Below are 17,977 nucleotides of genomic sequence, written 5' to 3' on the forward strand. Positions count from 1 at the left end.
CCTGCTGACACTGAATGTGAGGTGGTGGAGCTTTCTATAGTTTCAGGGACAGGAAAGGTCCTGACTTGCTGGGATTTCTTCTAATCCTCCTTGTGAAGGCTTAGTACTCTCAGACTCTTCTTGAGTATAAATAGCATCTAATTCCCTTCCACTGACTGAGAGAAAAGAAAAAAACAAACAAACAAACAAACAAAAAGAAAAAGAAAAAAGAAAAAAGAAAGTAAACTCAGGACTGCTGATCGTGAAGTACCTAACACTTGCCTTAACTCTCGTCTTCAAAAGTCCCTTTGGAAATATCCTTGGTGTGCTGTGGATCTGTGAGCAGCCTGCTGAAGGGAGCAGACTCCCGCCAGCAGCAGGACCCTGCCCTGCCAGGGGGGCTCCTTCCACCCGCAGCCTCTCCCCGCAGCGCCCTGGGCAGCTCCCCGGGCAGGCTGAGTGCTGAGTCTGGCAGGCGGCAGAGGCCCTGCCCCGCCACACAGCCCCTAGGGCACAGCAGGGACCCTGCTCTGCACTGATATAGTATAAACTCACTTTAGGATAGAATAAAACTTGTGGTTAAAAGTTAGCAAGGACAAAGTAAACGACATCTTGTTATCTGTAGACCTTCTGTTATGTTTAAGCATCTTGTTATTTGAAAACATCCCAGTATCTGTTAACCGTTAGACAGGCTGAGACTTGAGATAACTTGAGTCAATTGTCTTGTCCTGTTAACTGAGACTTCCTGTTATCTGCCGACCCTCAGTTAAACTGAAAGCCAACTCAGCATTTTTTTACAGCTTGGAAAACAACTGATTAAGCAAAGGTGAAAAGTGCATTACGAGGAAGACCTACAGCCTTCTTCCCAAAGACCACTGCCCACATCCTGGAGACCCCGGCCCACAATTCTTGGAAGACTTTTGCGCAAGCGTGAGGACTGACAAGCTAATTAGCGTACGAAGAGAGGGTAGGTGGGGTTAGGTAATGACTATGTATGGATGCTAATTGAATATTCATTGTTTCACTGTATAAATATGAGATATTTTGTCACTTCGAACATGCACGATAGGCGGAAGGATCCCCCGTGCATCCAGCGCTGCAATAAAGAATATACCACTTAAAGAAATTTTGGCTTTGATCTTTAAATCAGCACCACAGCCCTGGGCACCCCTGCCTGCACCCCCGGCTTCACAGCCTGCCTCCAGGAACTGCGGCTGCATTGCCCTCCAGCCAGACACTTACCGGGTGCAGGGCTGGGAAGTCTTCTCCCGCAGGGAGCTCTGGGCATGCTGCCACTTCTGCCTGCCTTTAAGCACTGTGTCTCTGCAGGCAGTGCCCCCAGGCCTGCTGCGCTGTGCAGAGGAGCTGCTCCTGGGCAGAGCTGTCTCTCTGCAGCGCTGCCCGCTTGCCAGGAGCTCCCCTTGGGCCCAGGAGCCCGGCCCAGCTCAGCAGCAGAGGCCCAGCCCAAGGCCTCCCTTGCTCTGCCCCCCACCAGGCTCCCTGCACATGGCCCTGGGGCTGCAGGGGAACCTGCTGGGAAACAGCCTGAAGGACTCCCTGGGGCTCCAGCCCTCGCCTGGCACACACACTTCTTCACACCAGTGTCATTTCTCCTTACAGAACACCAATTAAGTGTAACAATCACATCTTCTTGTCCCAGTTTCATTTTTTACATGAAATCAGGATCAGGGACTGATCTCCTTCATCCCCACTTAAGGAATTAATTCAGCAGAGTCAGTCAAGGCATCTCATGCTGGTTGTTATTCCTGGGGATGGAAAGGGATCTCAGCTCCCTCCCATGCCTGCCACAGACCCACAGGAGCTGGGATTCCTCAGGCCTCAGTTCAGGTGTCCACAACATAGGCACCTTAATGCGAATTACTGAGCCACAATAGTTCCTCAGTGGAGATGGAGGACAGGCAGGAGCTGTTCAGATGGAAATACCTGCTGAAATTTGAGGTTGAACCTCTGGTCTGATGGGGCATTCCTCAGGCCAACTGAAATGGCAGCAGATGCCACATGTAGGACAACTGAACCTGTCCCTACTCCTTACGTGTAGGTCAGCCTGCAGAGGCTGTCAGCAGAGCAAAAGGAGTCATGGGTCACAGGGAGAGCTAAACCTATTCTGTTCTCTTTTAAATGTTCTTTTTTTTCCTTTCTCTTCTATGTCCCCCTTGGCTGTAATGGCTGTTGTGTCTCGGACATCTCCACAGGGCCTCAGCTCTCACCAGCCAGGTCTCCCTGCCCTTTGTGCCTTGAGGCAGGACTCTGCAGGGCTACAACAGGTGGTGGGTGGGGATAAAATCCGTGGTTACTTTGCAAACTACACCCTTAACAGTCCATGGGACCTAGGGGCCTGCATCCAAGCGTACAGGGAGAGTGTTCTGGCCTGGAGGTACTGGCTCCTTATGATGCCAGGAAGGGATCAGACAGCAGCATCCAGGTGCTGTAAGAGATCATTTAAATGCTCTTAGAGCTAGGACTATAAGGAGAGAAGACTATAGATGATCTATTAATTTGGTGTGACTTCATTCTAGACACAATACTCTACCGTTAGCCTCAGATCTCCATCACATGTTTGCACTGACGCTATGGGATTATTAAAGGTGAACAAATTTTACTGATCAGTCCTTGGCTCTGCAGTTGATGAATCTGCATATATATGGGAATCAGGGAATCTTGGGTGGTGCCATAATGCCACTGGTGCATCATTTGGGTAGCTACTGGCACTTTGACCCTCAGCAACCCCACAACTGAAGGATCCTGTGAGGCACGGGGCAAGGTAGAAAACTGTTGAATGTGCATAAATCACCATAAATCACCTCCAGCATGGCCAATTGCATCAGATATGGGCTGCCTCTCTCCCTGGTGGTCCATTTGCCTGGGTGACATACAACATCTTCCTTGAAGGGATACCTTTCCTTTACACCTGACAGGAGTTACCTCAAGAGAGGGAGGATTTGTGCCCCCTTTCCAATTGCTTTGTCAATGCCCCCTTCCCTGGGGAGGGACCCCAGCTGCTTGGCTTCCCTGCCCTCTAAGTCCAGGCTACCGGCCCTGTTATCCCAGTATCGGAGCAGCCAGGTAACAATGTGCTGGCCTAGATGATGGCTGAAATCTAATCACACATCTCACAGCTCCCCAAGGAATAGTGCTCAGGAGCTTACTGCTCCTTTTATGTTATCTCTGTCTTCATCAACACATTTCTCTGATGGCTTTACTTGGGAGGAGCCTGCCTCATCTTCTTCTTCCTCCTTCCCTCTAGGAGTAGGAGCTTCTTTCCTGATTTGATTTTATTCACATGTATATATTTGACTGATACAGGCACAGGTTGGTTCTCTAGCCCACTCACAGGGATTGGAGTTGTGTAGATTGCAACTCAGCAATCTAAGCACCAGCATATCGCAGTGATTTCTGTCACTCTGGAATTGTCAGGATTCTATTTTTATTTTATTTTATTTTTATTTTTTTATGATTTTGCACTTCTTCAGGGGTGAAGTTAGGAAGCATTGGAGGTGCCCACAGTTCTAGGTGCCTGCCCATATCCTCCCACACACCCTGCCCCTCATAATTATCCTGCCTCAGGGCAGATCATTGTGTGGCATTCTGAAATAGTTTACTCTAACCTTAAACAAAACCTGAAACACATTCAGGACACAAAACAATATGTACAGGCTGGTTTGAACATCCCATGGATTCAAAGTTTTGAAGAGCTATTGTAACTAGATGTGGGAAGAAGTGTTCCCCCTCATCCCTTCCATAGATTGGCTCCCTGAGGAGAAACGTAAAGACTGTTAATTATAAATATCTTCTGAGAGAAAGTTCCTCGAGCATGGAGGTGACAGTAATGCTGAGTACAACTACCAGATTTGTCTCATGACCAGTAATTTTATCAAAACATAAGGCAGTGTTAGGCAGTAAACTAATAACCATAAACGAGCCCCCACAAAGGATAAACAGCACAACAGGGAATACACACAATATGTAATGTGCTACCCAACACAGTTCTGAGACCAAACACAACTACTACACCAACAAAAAATGAACATTGTGGTCAGCAACTATGAAGCTGATATATTGCTTCTAACAACTTTATTTTATCATGATCCAGTCATATCTGTCATTATCTGAACTGTTTATGGCTCCACGCAGGATGCATTTGTGAAAGAGGACATCCCACAGGAGGGACCCAGAGAGGGCAGAGATTGACCATCAAGGAGCAGTGGAAACAATGTCATAACTGACTGCAATTCCCAATTCTCCTGTTCCACACAGGAGAAGGAGTTACAGGAGGCTGGATGGGGGGAATGGTGTTTTTAGTTTGCTTGTATTTCCTCAAGGTTGTAGTCCGCCACGGGTAAGCAATAGAATATATCAATTTGCCTATGCTAAGTCTGTCTTGCCTGTGATGATAATTGGTACCCATGAGGATATTTGGTGGGTGACCTCCTGTTCTACCTCAAGCCTTGAGCTCTTTTCATCATATTTTTCCCCCCTTTTCCTTGTAGGTGGGGAAGCAAAGGAGCGGTGGCCATGGAGTTCACCTGTGTACCTGTGTAAACCCACCACAGTAGGGAGATTGGAAGGGTCCAGCACCAGGGCTGTGGCCATCCAGGGATGGCATCTCAGCACCCAGAACACACTCTGCCAGCCTGGTGGCACAGGAGGGGCTGGTTCCCCTGAAGGAGATCAGTACAAGGGGAAGGCTTGATTTCCAACACAGGCATTTGTGGCACATTCCTGAGAGGCCTGTGGAGCTGCAGGACACACCAGTCTCTGGGACACCGGACGTCCTTCCTCCCAGAGCCAGATCCTGAAGAGGCACCAGCTCCCAGGGAAACCTGGCCCTGGACTGTCCCCATCACAAGTAGGCTGAGCCATGCCCAGAGGAGCCCTGGGGCTTAGGGCACCCCTAGCATCAGGACCCAGGAATCCTGGCTACCACATACTCCCCTGAGCCCAGAGGGACACTCAGGCAAGGCTCTTGCAGCAGCCACCAGCCATTTCCAGCCCCTTGCAAAACTTTGGACAGCTGAGAGCCCTCGTGACACAACTTGGAAAGGGGTTCCTGACACCCTTACCTTTGAGGGAGAGCTGCAGGAACACTGGGAACAGGGAAGTCAGGTCAGAGGCGATGGTCACGCTCCAGCAGCCCTCCATTTCGCTTGCTGCTGGCCCTCAGCTCAGGACAAGGGATGCCCGCCCTGGCTCCTCAACCACAGCTCCTCTGCAAGGTGCCCCTGCTCCTCCGCCCGTCAGCGAGGGTCGCCCAGTGCAAGCTTGCTGCCTGCTGACCCCACTCCTGGCCACAGAAGGACAGCGCTGGGGAGCACCCAAGCAGTGCCCAGCAGGGACCAGGCCTTGCAGGGAAGTGCTGGCACTGCCGCTGCTCCAGTGATGATATCCCAGTGATGCAGGGCTTCCCCCTGTGACATCAGACCGTGTCATTTGAAGACCTGTGTGGTCAGTAGCAAGGAGACATATTTTGCGGCATTTCTTGACAAATCCACCAGGAACATCTCCAAATGGTGGCAAAGCCCACGGAATAAAGGACGTGGAGCACTGGAGTAGTCCCTGCTGTGTTCTTGTACTAAGATACCTCTGCTTTTGGGAGCTCTCCCAGGAAGGTAGGGTTTGAGTCTTTTCCTGGGGCTGGGCTTTTTTCAAACGATGGGAGCGAAGGCGCCTGGGATGCATTATATGTGTTAGGATGCATTAGGATGTGTTATATGGAGGGAATTGCAGCACATTCCCGAGCCTTCCTCCCCTCATGTCCCACAAGGCTCTGTGCTCAGAGAAGGCCTCAGCACCCTTGCCCAGGACACCCCCCTGCCATGCCACAGGCAGAGGTGGCACACGAGGGAATGGCAAACTTACCTTCAGCACCTCATGGTAAGGGAGAGGGGTAGTGCAGCACTGCAGATGAAGGGTAGAGTAGGGAGAACAGCTTGGGACAGATGCAGTGCACTCCTTAATGCTGACACAGCTTCCTTTCGGTGGGGATCCAGCTCCTCCCGTCTGTGCCCCAGGCTGAGGGCATTGGGGCACATCTGGACTGCAGCACCTCAGCTGTGGCACAAGGGCCAAACTCAGACTTGTCCCAGATCTTTTGCTCAAGAGCCTGGGCATGCAAAGGCTTTCCATCACAGCAGATATGCTGCCGTGGATGGCAGATGGGCACAAAAGGATGAATTCAGGGGTCCCAAGGAGGGCAAGCCCTGGTGTTCCTGAGGCCAGAAGGAATCAGGCCTGGGCTGTGCTGCCCTGACAGCAGAGGGCATTTGTGGTGTTGGTGCAGTCCTGAGGGCCAGTGCTGGAGCTGAGGCTGATCTCCAGGCACGAGAATGGGCTGCTGACAATGTCTTTGGCAATGGGCATCCTGTGATCCAGGGACACAGAAAAAATCACTGTGTCTGGATAGTACCATCAGAGTGATTAACGGGTGGGGATGAGAAGCAGCAGCAGTGTTTGCAAGCTGAATGACATAAATGGAAACTCTGGTGTGAAGTGCCTCATATCTGTGCACTGCCTACCTCTACCCGATAGAAGTGGGACAGACCTTGGCTCTCTGGGAAGCAGTCACTTGCTCATAAACACCAGGTCTACCAGAGATGCCCTCAGGGGTGCCCTCTAAGTACCAGCTGTGAATGGCCAGAGCTGTCCTGTGGGTCCTGTGCTGCCCATGCCGGCTGCATGCTCCAGTGGTGCTGGGCAGCGTTGGCATCTCAGGTAGCACTGCAGGACTGCAATTGGCTTTAAATGGAGCGGCTGCCCCGAATTTCATTAGGCAATGTAGGGATGTCCATGAGACAAGTGCCGTTACAGTCCCTGGAGATGGAGGGAAAACCAGATGGAGAAGAGGGAGAGAGAGACTCAGCTCTCCCTGTGGCACAGTTCTCCATTGGGTCAGGTGGATGCCTCTACAGGCTGCCCTGAGCCTACTGAGGAGGGACAGGTTTAGTTGTCCTAAATGGGTGCATTTGCTGTCATTTCAGCTGGCCAAAGGCATTCCCCCCAGCCTCCACGGTGATGCCCCCAGGTGCTGCCCTGTCCCTCATGATACCTCCATGAGAGCTTGCAGATGCCTGCACGTACCTCTGCCCCCTGACATGTCACCAGGCATTTGCAACCCACAGATTTCCTCCATCTCCATTAATAATCCTGGAGATGAGACAAGGAGCTAACCTGCAGGTGCCCATGTGGTGCACACCTGAAGTGAGGGCAGGCGAATCCCAGTTCCTGAGTGCCTTGGGCAGGCATGGGTGTGAGCTGAGTGCCCTCCTAGCAACAGGATTAAAATCCAGCATGAGATGTCTTAACGGACTCTGCTGCCTGACTTTTTGGAGAAATGTACTTGTTGTCAAGAAGTGTGTGTGCCCAGCTGAGGGAGAGAGCCCCAGGGATTCCTTCAGGCTGTTTGCCAGCAGGTTCCCCTGTAGCCCTATGTGCAGGGAGCCTGGTGGGGGGCAGAGCAAGGGAGGCCTTGGGCTGGGCCTCTGCTGCTGAGCTGGGCCGGGCTCCTGGGCCCAAGGGGAACTCCTGGCAAGCGGGCAGCGCTGCAGAGAGACAGCTCTGCCCAGGAGCAGCTCCTCTGCACAGCGCAGCAGGGCTGGCGGCACTGCCTGCAGCTGGCACTGGGAGGGGAGAGAAGGGAAAGAGAGGTTATGGGCTGCATGGAATATGAGAGAACTAAGAGCTCAGAGGAGGAGAAATCTTGCTAGCACATAACACGGTAAGTCTCTTTATGCAGTGCATTGCACATGAGTATCAGGGAAGATTTCCAGACTGAGAACTTCCCATAGAAGATAAGGTCAGATGCACTTGGTATTTCTTTAGTGTGGAAAAGCACAAGCTCCAGCGCAGGGGTTCCCTGCCATAGGGTCATTGTCCAGTCCCAAGGGCTCCCTTGTCGCAGGCTGGCTGCAGGCTGTGAAGCCGGGGGTGCAGACAGGGGTGTCCAGGGCTGTGGTGCAGAGCAGGGTCCCTGCTGTGGCCCAGGGGCTGTGTGGCGGGGCAGGGCCTCTGCCGCCTGCCAGGCTCAGCACTCAGCCTGCCCGGGGAGCTGCCCAGGGCGCTGCGGGGAGAAGCTGCGGGTGGAAGGAGCCCCCCTGGCAGGGCAGGGTCCTGCTGCTGATGGGAGGCTGCTGCCTGGGGTAGCCTGCTCACAGCTGCACAACAAACCAAGGCAATTTCAAAGGGAACTACACTCTCATCTTTCCTTAGCCTCTGCTTTCAGTTTTCTCTTCTTTTGGCTCACTAGGAATAGAAATAGAAGCTGTTATTTCCTGGAAGAGCCTAAGACTCATACACCACCAGAAGGAGGTTTAGAAGAATCTCCAGAAACTCTTTCCTGCCTCTCAGCCCATAGAAAGCTCCACCACCACTCGTGCAGTGTCAGCAGGGTCTGTGTGACCTGGGCTCTTGGACCTGCCCCCACCGAGCTGCCCCTGGGCAGAGCCCTGCTGCCAGGAGGTGTCTGCAGGGCAGAGCTGAGCACCCAGCGGGTGGGATGGGGGCTGTGAGCTGCAGGCAGGAGGCGTGGGGACAGAGCCCCAGCTGCAGGCAGGGACAGCTGCAGGCAGCAGAGCCCTGGTCAGGGAGTGAGAGGGAGCTGCTCCAAGAAAATTTATGGCAGGGGGGATTTGTGTACTTCCCTCCCATCCCTGAAGCGCCAACGCCTTCTCACAAACTTCTTGGCTACTTTTCTCATCCAGCCATGTCATGGAAATTTTAACACGAGTTTCTTTGGAATCCCTAGATTTTGGGGGTGAAAATTCATCTGGAGCTCAAAATCTGATGATGATGTTCCTAAGTGTTAGTTCTGTCCATAAATAAAAATCATCCATATTTTCTCCGAAGTGTTGGGTCTCAGAGAAATGCTATGTGGGGAAGGAGCTGACTCTCCCTTCAGTACATAGGCCATACAAATGCTGCTGGTTGGCTGCATGTGGGCAGCTGCTACGATCCCTCTGTGTCCACGGTGAAAAGCAGAGAGCTGAGATCCTCCTCAGGTTTGGTGAGATGGGTGAGGGGTTTGGAGATCTGCCCTTTGAATCTGTCTTCATCTCTTCCCAGCAGCATTACGGTTCTTTTTAGGGGATCACCTAAGTGCAACCATCCTCCAGAAATGCCTGCAAAGGGCAGCTGAGACCAGGACTGGCTGATAAAACAGCTGTCCTCACTCTGTCCTGAGGAACAGTCCCTTTGCCTCGCAGGACCCCCAAAACTACCTTATTGGGGAGTACAAACACCAAGGTTGTATGCATAAATGCACCCCTCAGATGAGGTGGAGAAACTAGAAAATACCCCCAAAGCCTGGACAATGGGTTTTCACAAAAATGTTGAGTTTTTTTGAATTTTCAGCAAGCATTCTGAAATTAGTTTGATACCTCATCTGTATTTAATACAACAACAGCCCATGTCCTCATTTACATAACTGCGTGGGTCAGGACTGCCTCCTCCAGCGCCCTACTTATCCCAGTGGCACTGGAATCAGCATCAACTAGAACAAACAAGCTCTTGTGAAATGGAACTGCAAAGATCTTCCTGAAAAGTGAGAGGCAGGAGGGAGGATTGTATAAGAAATTGAGTAGGTTTGATCAGAGTTCTGTCCTAATGTTGTCCTGATTTTCTCTCTTCAGACTGCCCTCTATACCCAGAGGCATCAAATGTCCAACAGCAGCTCCATCACCAAGTTCCTCCTCCTGCCATTTGCAGACACACGCGAGCTGCAGCTCCTGCACTTCGTGCTCTTCCTGGGCATCTACCTGGCTGCCCTCCTGGGCAACGGCCTCATCCTCACCGCTGTAGCCTGTGACCACCGCCTCCACACCCCCATGTACTTCTTCCTCCTCAACCTCGCCCTCCTCGACGTGGGCTGCATCTCCACCACTGTCCCCAAAGCCATGGCCAATTCCCTCTGGGACACCAGGACCATTTCCTATGCAGGATGTGCTGCACAGGTCTTTCTTTATCCCTTCCTGATATCAGCAGAGTTTTCAATTCTCACCATCATGGCCTATGACTGCTACATTGCCATCTGCAAGCCCCTGCACTATGGGAGCCTCCTGGGCAGCAGAGCTTGTGCCCAGATGGCAGCAGCTGCCTGGGGCAGTGGGGTTCTCTATGCTCTGCTGCACACTGCCAATACATTTTCCCTGCCCCTCTGCCAAGGCAATGCTGTGGACCAGTTCTTCTGTGAAGTCCCCCAGATCCTCAAGCTCTCTTGCTCACACTCCTACTTCAGGAAAGTTTGGGTTCTTCTGGCTGGTGTCTGTTTAGCATTTGGCTGTTTTGTTTTTATCATACTGTCATATGTGCAGATCTTCAGGGCCGTGCTGAGGATGCCTTCTGAGCATAGCCGGCACAAAGCCTTTTCCATGTGCCTCCCCCACCTGTTTGTGGTCTCCCTTTTTCTCAATACTGCCATGTTTGCCTACCTGAAGCCTCCCTCCATCTCCTCCCCATCCTTGAATGTGTTGGTGGCAGTTCTGTACTCAGTGATTCCTCCAGCAGTGAACCCTCTAATCTACAGCATGAGGAACCAGGAGCTCAAGGTTGCTGTTAGGAGAGCAATTTCACAGATGTTTCTTAAGAATGATTATTTTCCCTTCTTTCTCCAGAAATGACTTTCTGCATATCCTCTTGCAGTCTTGATCCTTGTATTGTTATCATTATAGCTATTGTTATCTTCAGTGCCACTTGCATTTATAATGTTCTAAAAAAAAAAAAAAAAAGAAGTCATTTATTCATCATCCTTTTACTGAGGAGGTACTTCCTTTTTGTACATCCTTTTACTGAGGATGTACAGTAAACACTGCTCTGTTTACTGTTGAGGTTCTGTAAAAGTCTGTCTAAGAGCACATCATCACTGACTCATCTGTGTAATAAAATGGGGTGTCCCCAGTGCACTGCCTGCAGATTTGGCTAGTCATTCAAAGCTGGTGCCAAGATCAGGGCTGTGTAGCTGCTCCCTGGAAGGCCTGTTGCTGCATGGATCTGGGAGAGAAATAGGTCATTGTGTGAGCTGTGAGAGACCACAGGTAGGATTTAGGAGCAGCCTGCTGGTGTCTGATGACAGTGGAGATGGTGAAAGGTCACTGAGATACAGAGCCATGACCGTCCCAAATGTGGCAGGGCAGAGGACAGCCTCCAGGACACGAACGTTGAGCTGTGTGGAGAGCCCAGGTGTTCTCCATGGGCAGCATGTGCCCAGGGCAGGCAGTGACTGGAGGCCAAAAAAGAGAGAAAATGCCCAAGATCTTGTCACCAAAGAAGAATGTCATAATTCCTGTGGGATTCTGTGGAGTACCAGCATGCACAGGGAAGGGAGGTTGCAGAGAGATTAATGTCACCCTTACAAAGTTATCACCAGCTGGATCTAGAAAGACACCGGGAAACCCCTAGTGTCCTTGGCAATGTTCCCTGCTCTTTCTGAGCACCTGCCAGAACGACAGACCATAGTAAGTGGGATTAGCAGCACTGATCCCAACCCAGCTGGATTTACTTCCCACGCTGTGCAGCTCAGCCCATGTGCAGTCACCTCTGGGGCACCACAGCCTGCTTGGTCTGCTAATAGTGCCACCAGCCCAGGGACATGTGGCGAGCATGGGAGGTGGCCAGGAAGAGCTGGACGGATCAGAGGACACATGGGGAGAGATCAAATGGGAGTTGGCCTTGGCTGGAAGTTACTGTTAACCTAATCCCAAGACTAGGTCTGGACTGTGAGTACCCTAATGAGTGCTCATGAGTTAGAGTAGAAGATGAGCCAGAAGTCTGCAGTTTCCTGGTGCTGCACTAGGTTGGGAAGTGGCTGAAGAAGGACTGGTGCCCTCTATTCTTCATTTCATAACTCCATAATCTTTCCTGAAGGGTGGCATCGAAAGCCAAGTCTGGTGCCTGTGCCAGGACTTACACTGATGGAAGCATGACACAGCAGCCATATCAGTTTGCTTCTGTTCCTCAGTCTAAGTCCGTCACATGTCCATGTGAGAGTCTCCCCCAGCCTACGTGCTGAACAATAGCCCAGAAGTCATCAGCAAGCCCTCAGCTTGGGTCCACCCCAAGGCAATGCTGTGAACCAGTTTTTCTGTGAAATCCCACAGATCCTTGTTGTGGTTTAACCCAGCCAGCAGCTAAGCACCACACAGCAATTCACTCACCTTCCACCCTCCCTTTATGAGATGGGGGAGAGAATCAGAAAAAAAAAAAATGAAGCCTATGGGTTGAGATAAAGACAGTTTATTAGGGCAGAAAATAAAGGAAAATACTGATATGTACAAACAAAGTGATGCACAATACAATTGCTCACCACCTGCTGGCCAATGCTAAACCTATCCCTGAGCAGCCCGCCCCCTCCCCTGGCCATTCCCCCCCCCCCCCCCCCCCCCGGTATAATTGTTGAAAATGACATCACATGGAATGGAATACCCCTGTGGCCACTTTGGGTCAGCTGTCCTGGTTCTGTCCCCTCCCAGCTCCTGCTGCACCCCCAGCTTGCCCGCTGGCAGGACAGAGCAAGAAGCTGAAAAGTCCTTGGCCTGGTGTAAGCAGTGCCCTGCAACAATTAAAACATTATTCTCATCCTAAATACAAAACACAGCACCATACCAGCTACAAGGAGGAAAACTAACTCCATCCTAGCTGAAACCAGGACAATCCTTAAACTCTCCTGCTCACAGTCCTTCCTTGGTGGGTGAAGGGAATTTATCACACGGCTCCAGGCTGGTGTGCAACTGAAGCATTGATTGAGTATACATTCTTGCATTTATACCCTTAGCATCTCTGCACGTGCCAGTTATGCTACCAGGCAAGCTCGCTCATTGGTGGCTATACTAGTGTTCACACAACTATCACGCTCTTATTCCGCTCGTTGATTTGTTGTCACGTGGACCTCTTGTGCTGGTTGTTTTCTCAACTCCTCAATTGTTACTTCTTCTTCGACCTTGTGCCTTATCTTGCATTATCTTGTACCTTAGCTTGCATTTTTCTATTAGCTACTTTATTTTTGTGACTAGAAGGTACCACAGGCTTCCAAACTGAGCTCCCATAGGTGGGTGCTTGTGGGTAATGTTTTTGTGGACTCTGGGAGTGCAGCTGTGACTGCAGGAAGGATAAGTCCTCCCCTTGATCTTGTCCATGACTAGATGCCTCTGCATGCTGCACTGGAAAAGGGAGCATATTGATGACATGCTAACGCCCCTTTCACTTTCCCCATGTCTGTGGGGTCCTCAAAGAATGTGCCTCAGTCCTAAGGTCCAGCCCAGCTCCTGCAAGCATCAGGAGCCTGGAGAAATTGCCCCGGAAGTCTCAGCCCTCTTGTGGACTCAGGCAAATACACACAAGTGTATGCACAAGCACACAAACACACAATCTCACACACACAGAGATGTGTGCACAAGGCACACACTTCTGTGCATTCTTTACCTTCTCATCTGTTTCTCTAGGTGATCCTGTGAATCACATCAGGCAGACCACGTGGTTCAAATGGCACAAGCTTCCATCTTACTGCCTTTTCTCTTTTCTAATTATAACTAGCAATGTACTGTTCCCAGGCTGCAATGGTAGACCTGCTACTTCAAAGCAGCCTATCCTGCAAGGGCATTTCCCGTATTTAAGGATGAGCTGCCCCATTTCAGATCAGAGCCAGTTCCTCCTGCTGGAAAAGGAACCTGTCGGCTGCTGGCCAAACCTGAGCCAATGAGCAATGCTGGTTGTGTCTCTTTGTCATAATTTCCTGGCAGAGGAGTGAGAAAATGTGAGAGAAGCAGCCCTGTAGACACCAAGTTCAGTGCAGAAGGAGGGCAGGATGTGCTCCAGGTGCCAGAGCAGAAGTTCCCCTGAAGCCTGTGGAGGAGCCCATGTGGAGCAGGTGGATGTGGCCTGAAGTAGGCTGCAGCCACTGGAGAGGAGCTCACACGGGACCAAGTTTTCTAGTGGGATCTGCAGCCCATAGGGAGGAGTTGACACTGGAGCAGACCACTTCCGAAGGCCTTTCCCCAGCTCTGTACAGATCCATGTTGGATAACATCTTAAGAACTGCAGTCTGTGGAAAACTCATGGTGGATCATTTTGGGAAGAGAATTCATGCATCCCATGGGAGGGAGGGTGCAGGAGGGTGAACATGGAGATGAAGTGTTATGGATGGAAAACACCCCTCATTGCCCAGCCCCACACATCGCTCGGTGGGGAGGAGGTTGAGGAAGTGGGGTGGAGGATGGTTTTTGTTGGCTTTTGTTAACGCTCTAGATTCTTATTAATTCGCATTAAATGACATTAATTCTCCCCAAGCTAAGTCTGTCTTGCTGTGACAGTAATTGTGAATGATTTCCTGCCCCTTACCTCAAGCCATGAGATGTTTAATTGTATTCTCTCACCCTGTCCATAAGGAAATGTTCCCCCAGCACAGCCCCCTGCCAGCCCTCACAGCCCTGGCCCTCACTGCCCTCCTGCTTTAACAGCCTCCCCCCTTCACCCAGCCTTGCCTCAGCCCCATCATGTCCCTCACAGGGGTTCACAGACAGCCCTGCCCTGGGGCTGGCTGGGCCCTGGGCCTGGAGAGGGACCAGGCTGGGCTGGCCGTTCCGCTGGTACAGGCCCTGAGCCCAGCAGGAGGATGGGAGTGCTCACATTTCAGTGATTGGCCCTCCCCAGACTGAGGTGGAAGGCTGGTGCTGGGAACCATGAGGGATGGGGGCTGGTGGTAGCTTTCTCGGGCAGTTTCTCCTTTTTGTTCGTGCTACAAGCTGGGCTGAATCTGTGCCCTGGGACACCCTGCTCAAGACACTGTGGGTGTAGAGATAGTCTTTATTGTCTGACCACCCTCATGTTAAAGAAATTTTTCCTAATGTCCAGATTGAACCACCCCTGGTGCAGCTTTGTGCCACTCCTTTGTGCCTGAGGATGACTTGAATCCTTTTCCAGACCCACCTTCCCTGTGCCTGCTGGGTCCGCATTACCTCCATGGAGACCGCAGACATCTCATTTGCCTGTAGAAGCCAACATACCAAAAAGACACTATGAGAGAGTCAGCACAGTTTCAGTGGCATACATATTTTATCGGGGCGACAGAGAAAGAGAGCAGGTTGATGTTTCAGATGAAATGAGACAAAGCCAAACGTCTGTAGGAACATTACAATGGTACTTAAAAAAAAAAAAAAAAACAACAACAATATAATGATAAAAAAATAAAAGAAGAAGAAGGAGAAGGAGAAGGAGAAGGAGAAGGAGAAGGAGAAGGAGAAGGAGAAGGAGAAGGAGAAGGAGAAGGAGAAGGAGAAGGAGAAGGAGAAGGAGAAGGAGAAGGAGAAGGAGAAGGAGAAGGAGAAGGAGAAGGAGGAGAAGAAGAAGAAGAAGAAGAAGAAGAAGAAGAAGAAGAAGAAGAAGAAGAAGAAGAAATGCACAGGAGTGTCATGAGTATACTGTCAGTCAGTTGTGGAGACAGATGAGAAGTTTACCATCAGTGAAAAATGTCAATGAAATCACTTTGTTCAGTGCAACTTTCAGCTCCTGGTTTCTCATGCTGTAGATGAAGGGGTTGACTGTTGAGGGCACCACTGAGTACAGAACTGCCACAACCAGGTCCAGAGATGGGGAAGAGATGGAAAAAGGCTTCAGGTAGGCAAACATGGAAGTGCTGAGAAACAGGGAGACCACGGCCAGGTGAGGTAGGCATGTGGAAAAGGCTTTGTGCCGTCCCTGCTCAGAGGGCATCCTCAGCACGACCTTGATGATCTGAACATAGGAGAGCACAATGAATACAAAACATCCAAAGTCGACGAAAACATTACCCACAAGAACCCAAACTTCACTGAGGAAGGACTGTGAACAGGAAAGCTTGAGAATCTGTGGGATTTCACAGAAGAACTGGTTCACAGCATTGCCTTGGCAGAGGGGCAGGGAAAATGTATTGGCAGTGTGCAGGATAGTATAGAGAACCCCACTGCCCCAGGCAGCTGCTGCCATCTGGGCACAAGCTCTACTGCCCAGGAGGGTCCCGTAGTGCAGGGGCTTGCAGATGGCAATGTAGCGGTCATAGGCCATGATGGTGAGAAGAGAATACTCTGCTGAAAACAAAAACACAATGAAAAAGACCTGTGCAACACACCCCGAGTAGGAAATGGCCCTGGTGTCCCAGAGGGAATTGGCCATGGCTTTGGGGACAGTGGTGGAGATGCAGCCCAGGTCAAGGAGGGCGAGGTTGAGGAGGAAGAAGTACATGGGGGTGTGGAGGCGGTGGTCGCAGGCTACAGTGGTGACGATGAGGCCGTTGCCCAGGAGGGCAGCCAGGTAGATGCCCAGGAAGAATGCGAAGTGCAGGAGCTGCAGCTCCCGTGTGTCTGCGAATGCCAGGAGGAGGAACTCGGTGATGGAGCTGCTGTTGGACATTTGAGTCCTTTGTGCATGGGGACCTGTCTGGGGAGGAAAATATAGCAAAATATTATGCCAGATTTTTTGAGGAAAACTCGATTTCTTGTACAAACCTTGGAAGAATGTGCTGAGGTCAAAATAATCCAATTTCAATGTGCATATCTCCAAACTCCTCAGATATTGGGGGTTGTCTCAGTTCTCCCTATGTATCAACAGACAGACAGATCATTGCAGCTGACCTAGTTGAGATGTCCAATAGCATTTCCATGCCCTTATCTCTCACATGTCTTCTCCATGGATAGCACAGAGCTGCTATGGCAGAGCTGTGCCCTAGTGGAGGACAGCCTGCAGCCCAGCAGAACCCTTGCAGGAAAAGAGTGGAATGCCCTAAACATGGCGTGACCTGAACACAGAGACAGCTCATTCACAGCCCCACACACAGCATTTCCACAACCCTAAACATCAGGAGGGGACATGGATCCTTTCCCTCCCTTAACATATCTGCATGGCAGAACGTGCAGGCTCCGTGTCTGAGCTGCACCTGAATTACATCACTGACTCCAAAGGCGACTCATGAACAAGTTCCCATGCAATTATGTCTAGACCTCTATACCTGGGGAGGGGAAGAGTCCAGGGGGCTATATTATGAAGGCATCAGCAGTGCAGGCATGGCAGGGAGGTGCCCAAATCGCTTCTGCCATGGAGATACTGGGAGCAGCTCCCTCCCACCCCCTGCCCATGGATCTGCTGCCTGCAGCTGTCCCTGCCTGCAGCTGGGTCTCTGTCTCCACACCTCTTGCCTGCAGCTCACAGCCCCCATCCCACCCGCTGGGTGCTCAGCTGTGCCCTGCAGACACCTCCTGGCAGCAGGGCTCTGCCCAGGGGCAGCTCGCTGGGGGCAGGTCCTAGAGACAAGGTCACAACGACCCTGCTGACACTATGCAAGGGGTGGTGGTGGAGCTTTCTAGGGGCTGAAGGGCAGGAAAGGGACTTACTGAGGGTCCTTGTAATGTTCTCAGGATGCCTTAGGAATGTTAGGCTTTCTAGAAAATAACATCATATATATCTATTTCCACTGAGCCTAAAAGAGAAATTGAAAAGAGAAGCTAAGGAAAGATGAGAGTGAAATTATCTTGGTGTTCTGTGGATCTGTGAGCAGGCTGCCCCAGGCAGCAGCCTCCCACCAGCAGCAGGACCCTGCCCTGCCGGGGGGGCTCCTTCCACCCACAGCTTCTCCCCGCAGGGCCCTGGGCAGCTCCCCGGGCAGGCTGAGTGCTGAGCCTGGCAGGCGGCAGAGGCCCTGCCCCGGCACACAGCCCCTGGGCCACAGCAGGGACCCTGCTCTGCACCACAGCCCTGGACACCCCTGCCTGCACCCCCGGCTTCTCCTGCCTCCACGAACTGCGGCTGCATTGCCCTCCAGCCAGAGACTTACCGGGTGCAGGGCTGGGAAGTCTTCTCCCGCAGGGAGCTCTGGGCATGCTGCCACTTCTGCCTGCCTTTAAGCACTGTGTCTCTGCAGGCAGTGCCCCCAGCCCTGCTGCGCTGTGCAGAGGAGCTGCTCCTGGGCAGAGCTGTCTCTCTGCAGCGCTGCCCGCTTGCCAGGAGCTCCCCTTGGGCCCAGGAGCCC

At 51.6% G+C, this 17,977-nt stretch overlaps 2 protein-coding genes across 2 annotated transcripts; one reads left to right on the forward strand and one right to left on the reverse strand.

Moving 5' to 3' along the window:
• The first annotated feature begins 9,647 nt into the window (after window positions 1–9,647).
• LOC139999812 (olfactory receptor 14C36-like) lies at window positions 9,648–10,607 on the forward strand. Its single transcript, XM_072029438.1, has one exon. The coding sequence runs from the start codon at window positions 9,648–9,650 to the stop codon at window positions 10,605–10,607; it is 960 nt and encodes a 319-aa protein (XP_071885539.1).
• Window positions 10,608–15,405: 4,798 nt separating this feature from the next.
• Window positions 15,406–16,365, reverse strand: LOC113840793 (olfactory receptor 14C36-like). Its single transcript, XM_038171648.2, has one exon. The coding sequence runs from the start codon at window positions 16,363–16,365 to the stop codon at window positions 15,406–15,408; it is 960 nt and encodes a 319-aa protein (XP_038027576.1).
• Between the last annotated feature and the right edge of the window lie 1,612 nt (window positions 16,366–17,977).

This window comes from Anas platyrhynchos, chromosome 30 (genome assembly GCF_047663525.1).
Source record: "Anas platyrhynchos isolate ZD024472 breed Pekin duck chromosome 30, IASCAAS_PekinDuck_T2T, whole genome shotgun sequence".
NCBI lineage: Eukaryota > Metazoa > Chordata > Aves > Anseriformes > Anatidae > Anas > Anas platyrhynchos.

Coding starts and splice junctions, on each gene's coding strand:
- LOC139999812 (XM_072029438.1), top strand. CDS start 9,648: ATGTCCAACAGCAGCTCCATCACCAAGTTCCTCCTCCTGCCATTTGCA.
- LOC113840793 (XM_038171648.2), bottom strand. CDS start 16,365: ATGTCCAACAGCAGCTCCATCACCGAGTTCCTCCTCCTGGCATTCGCA.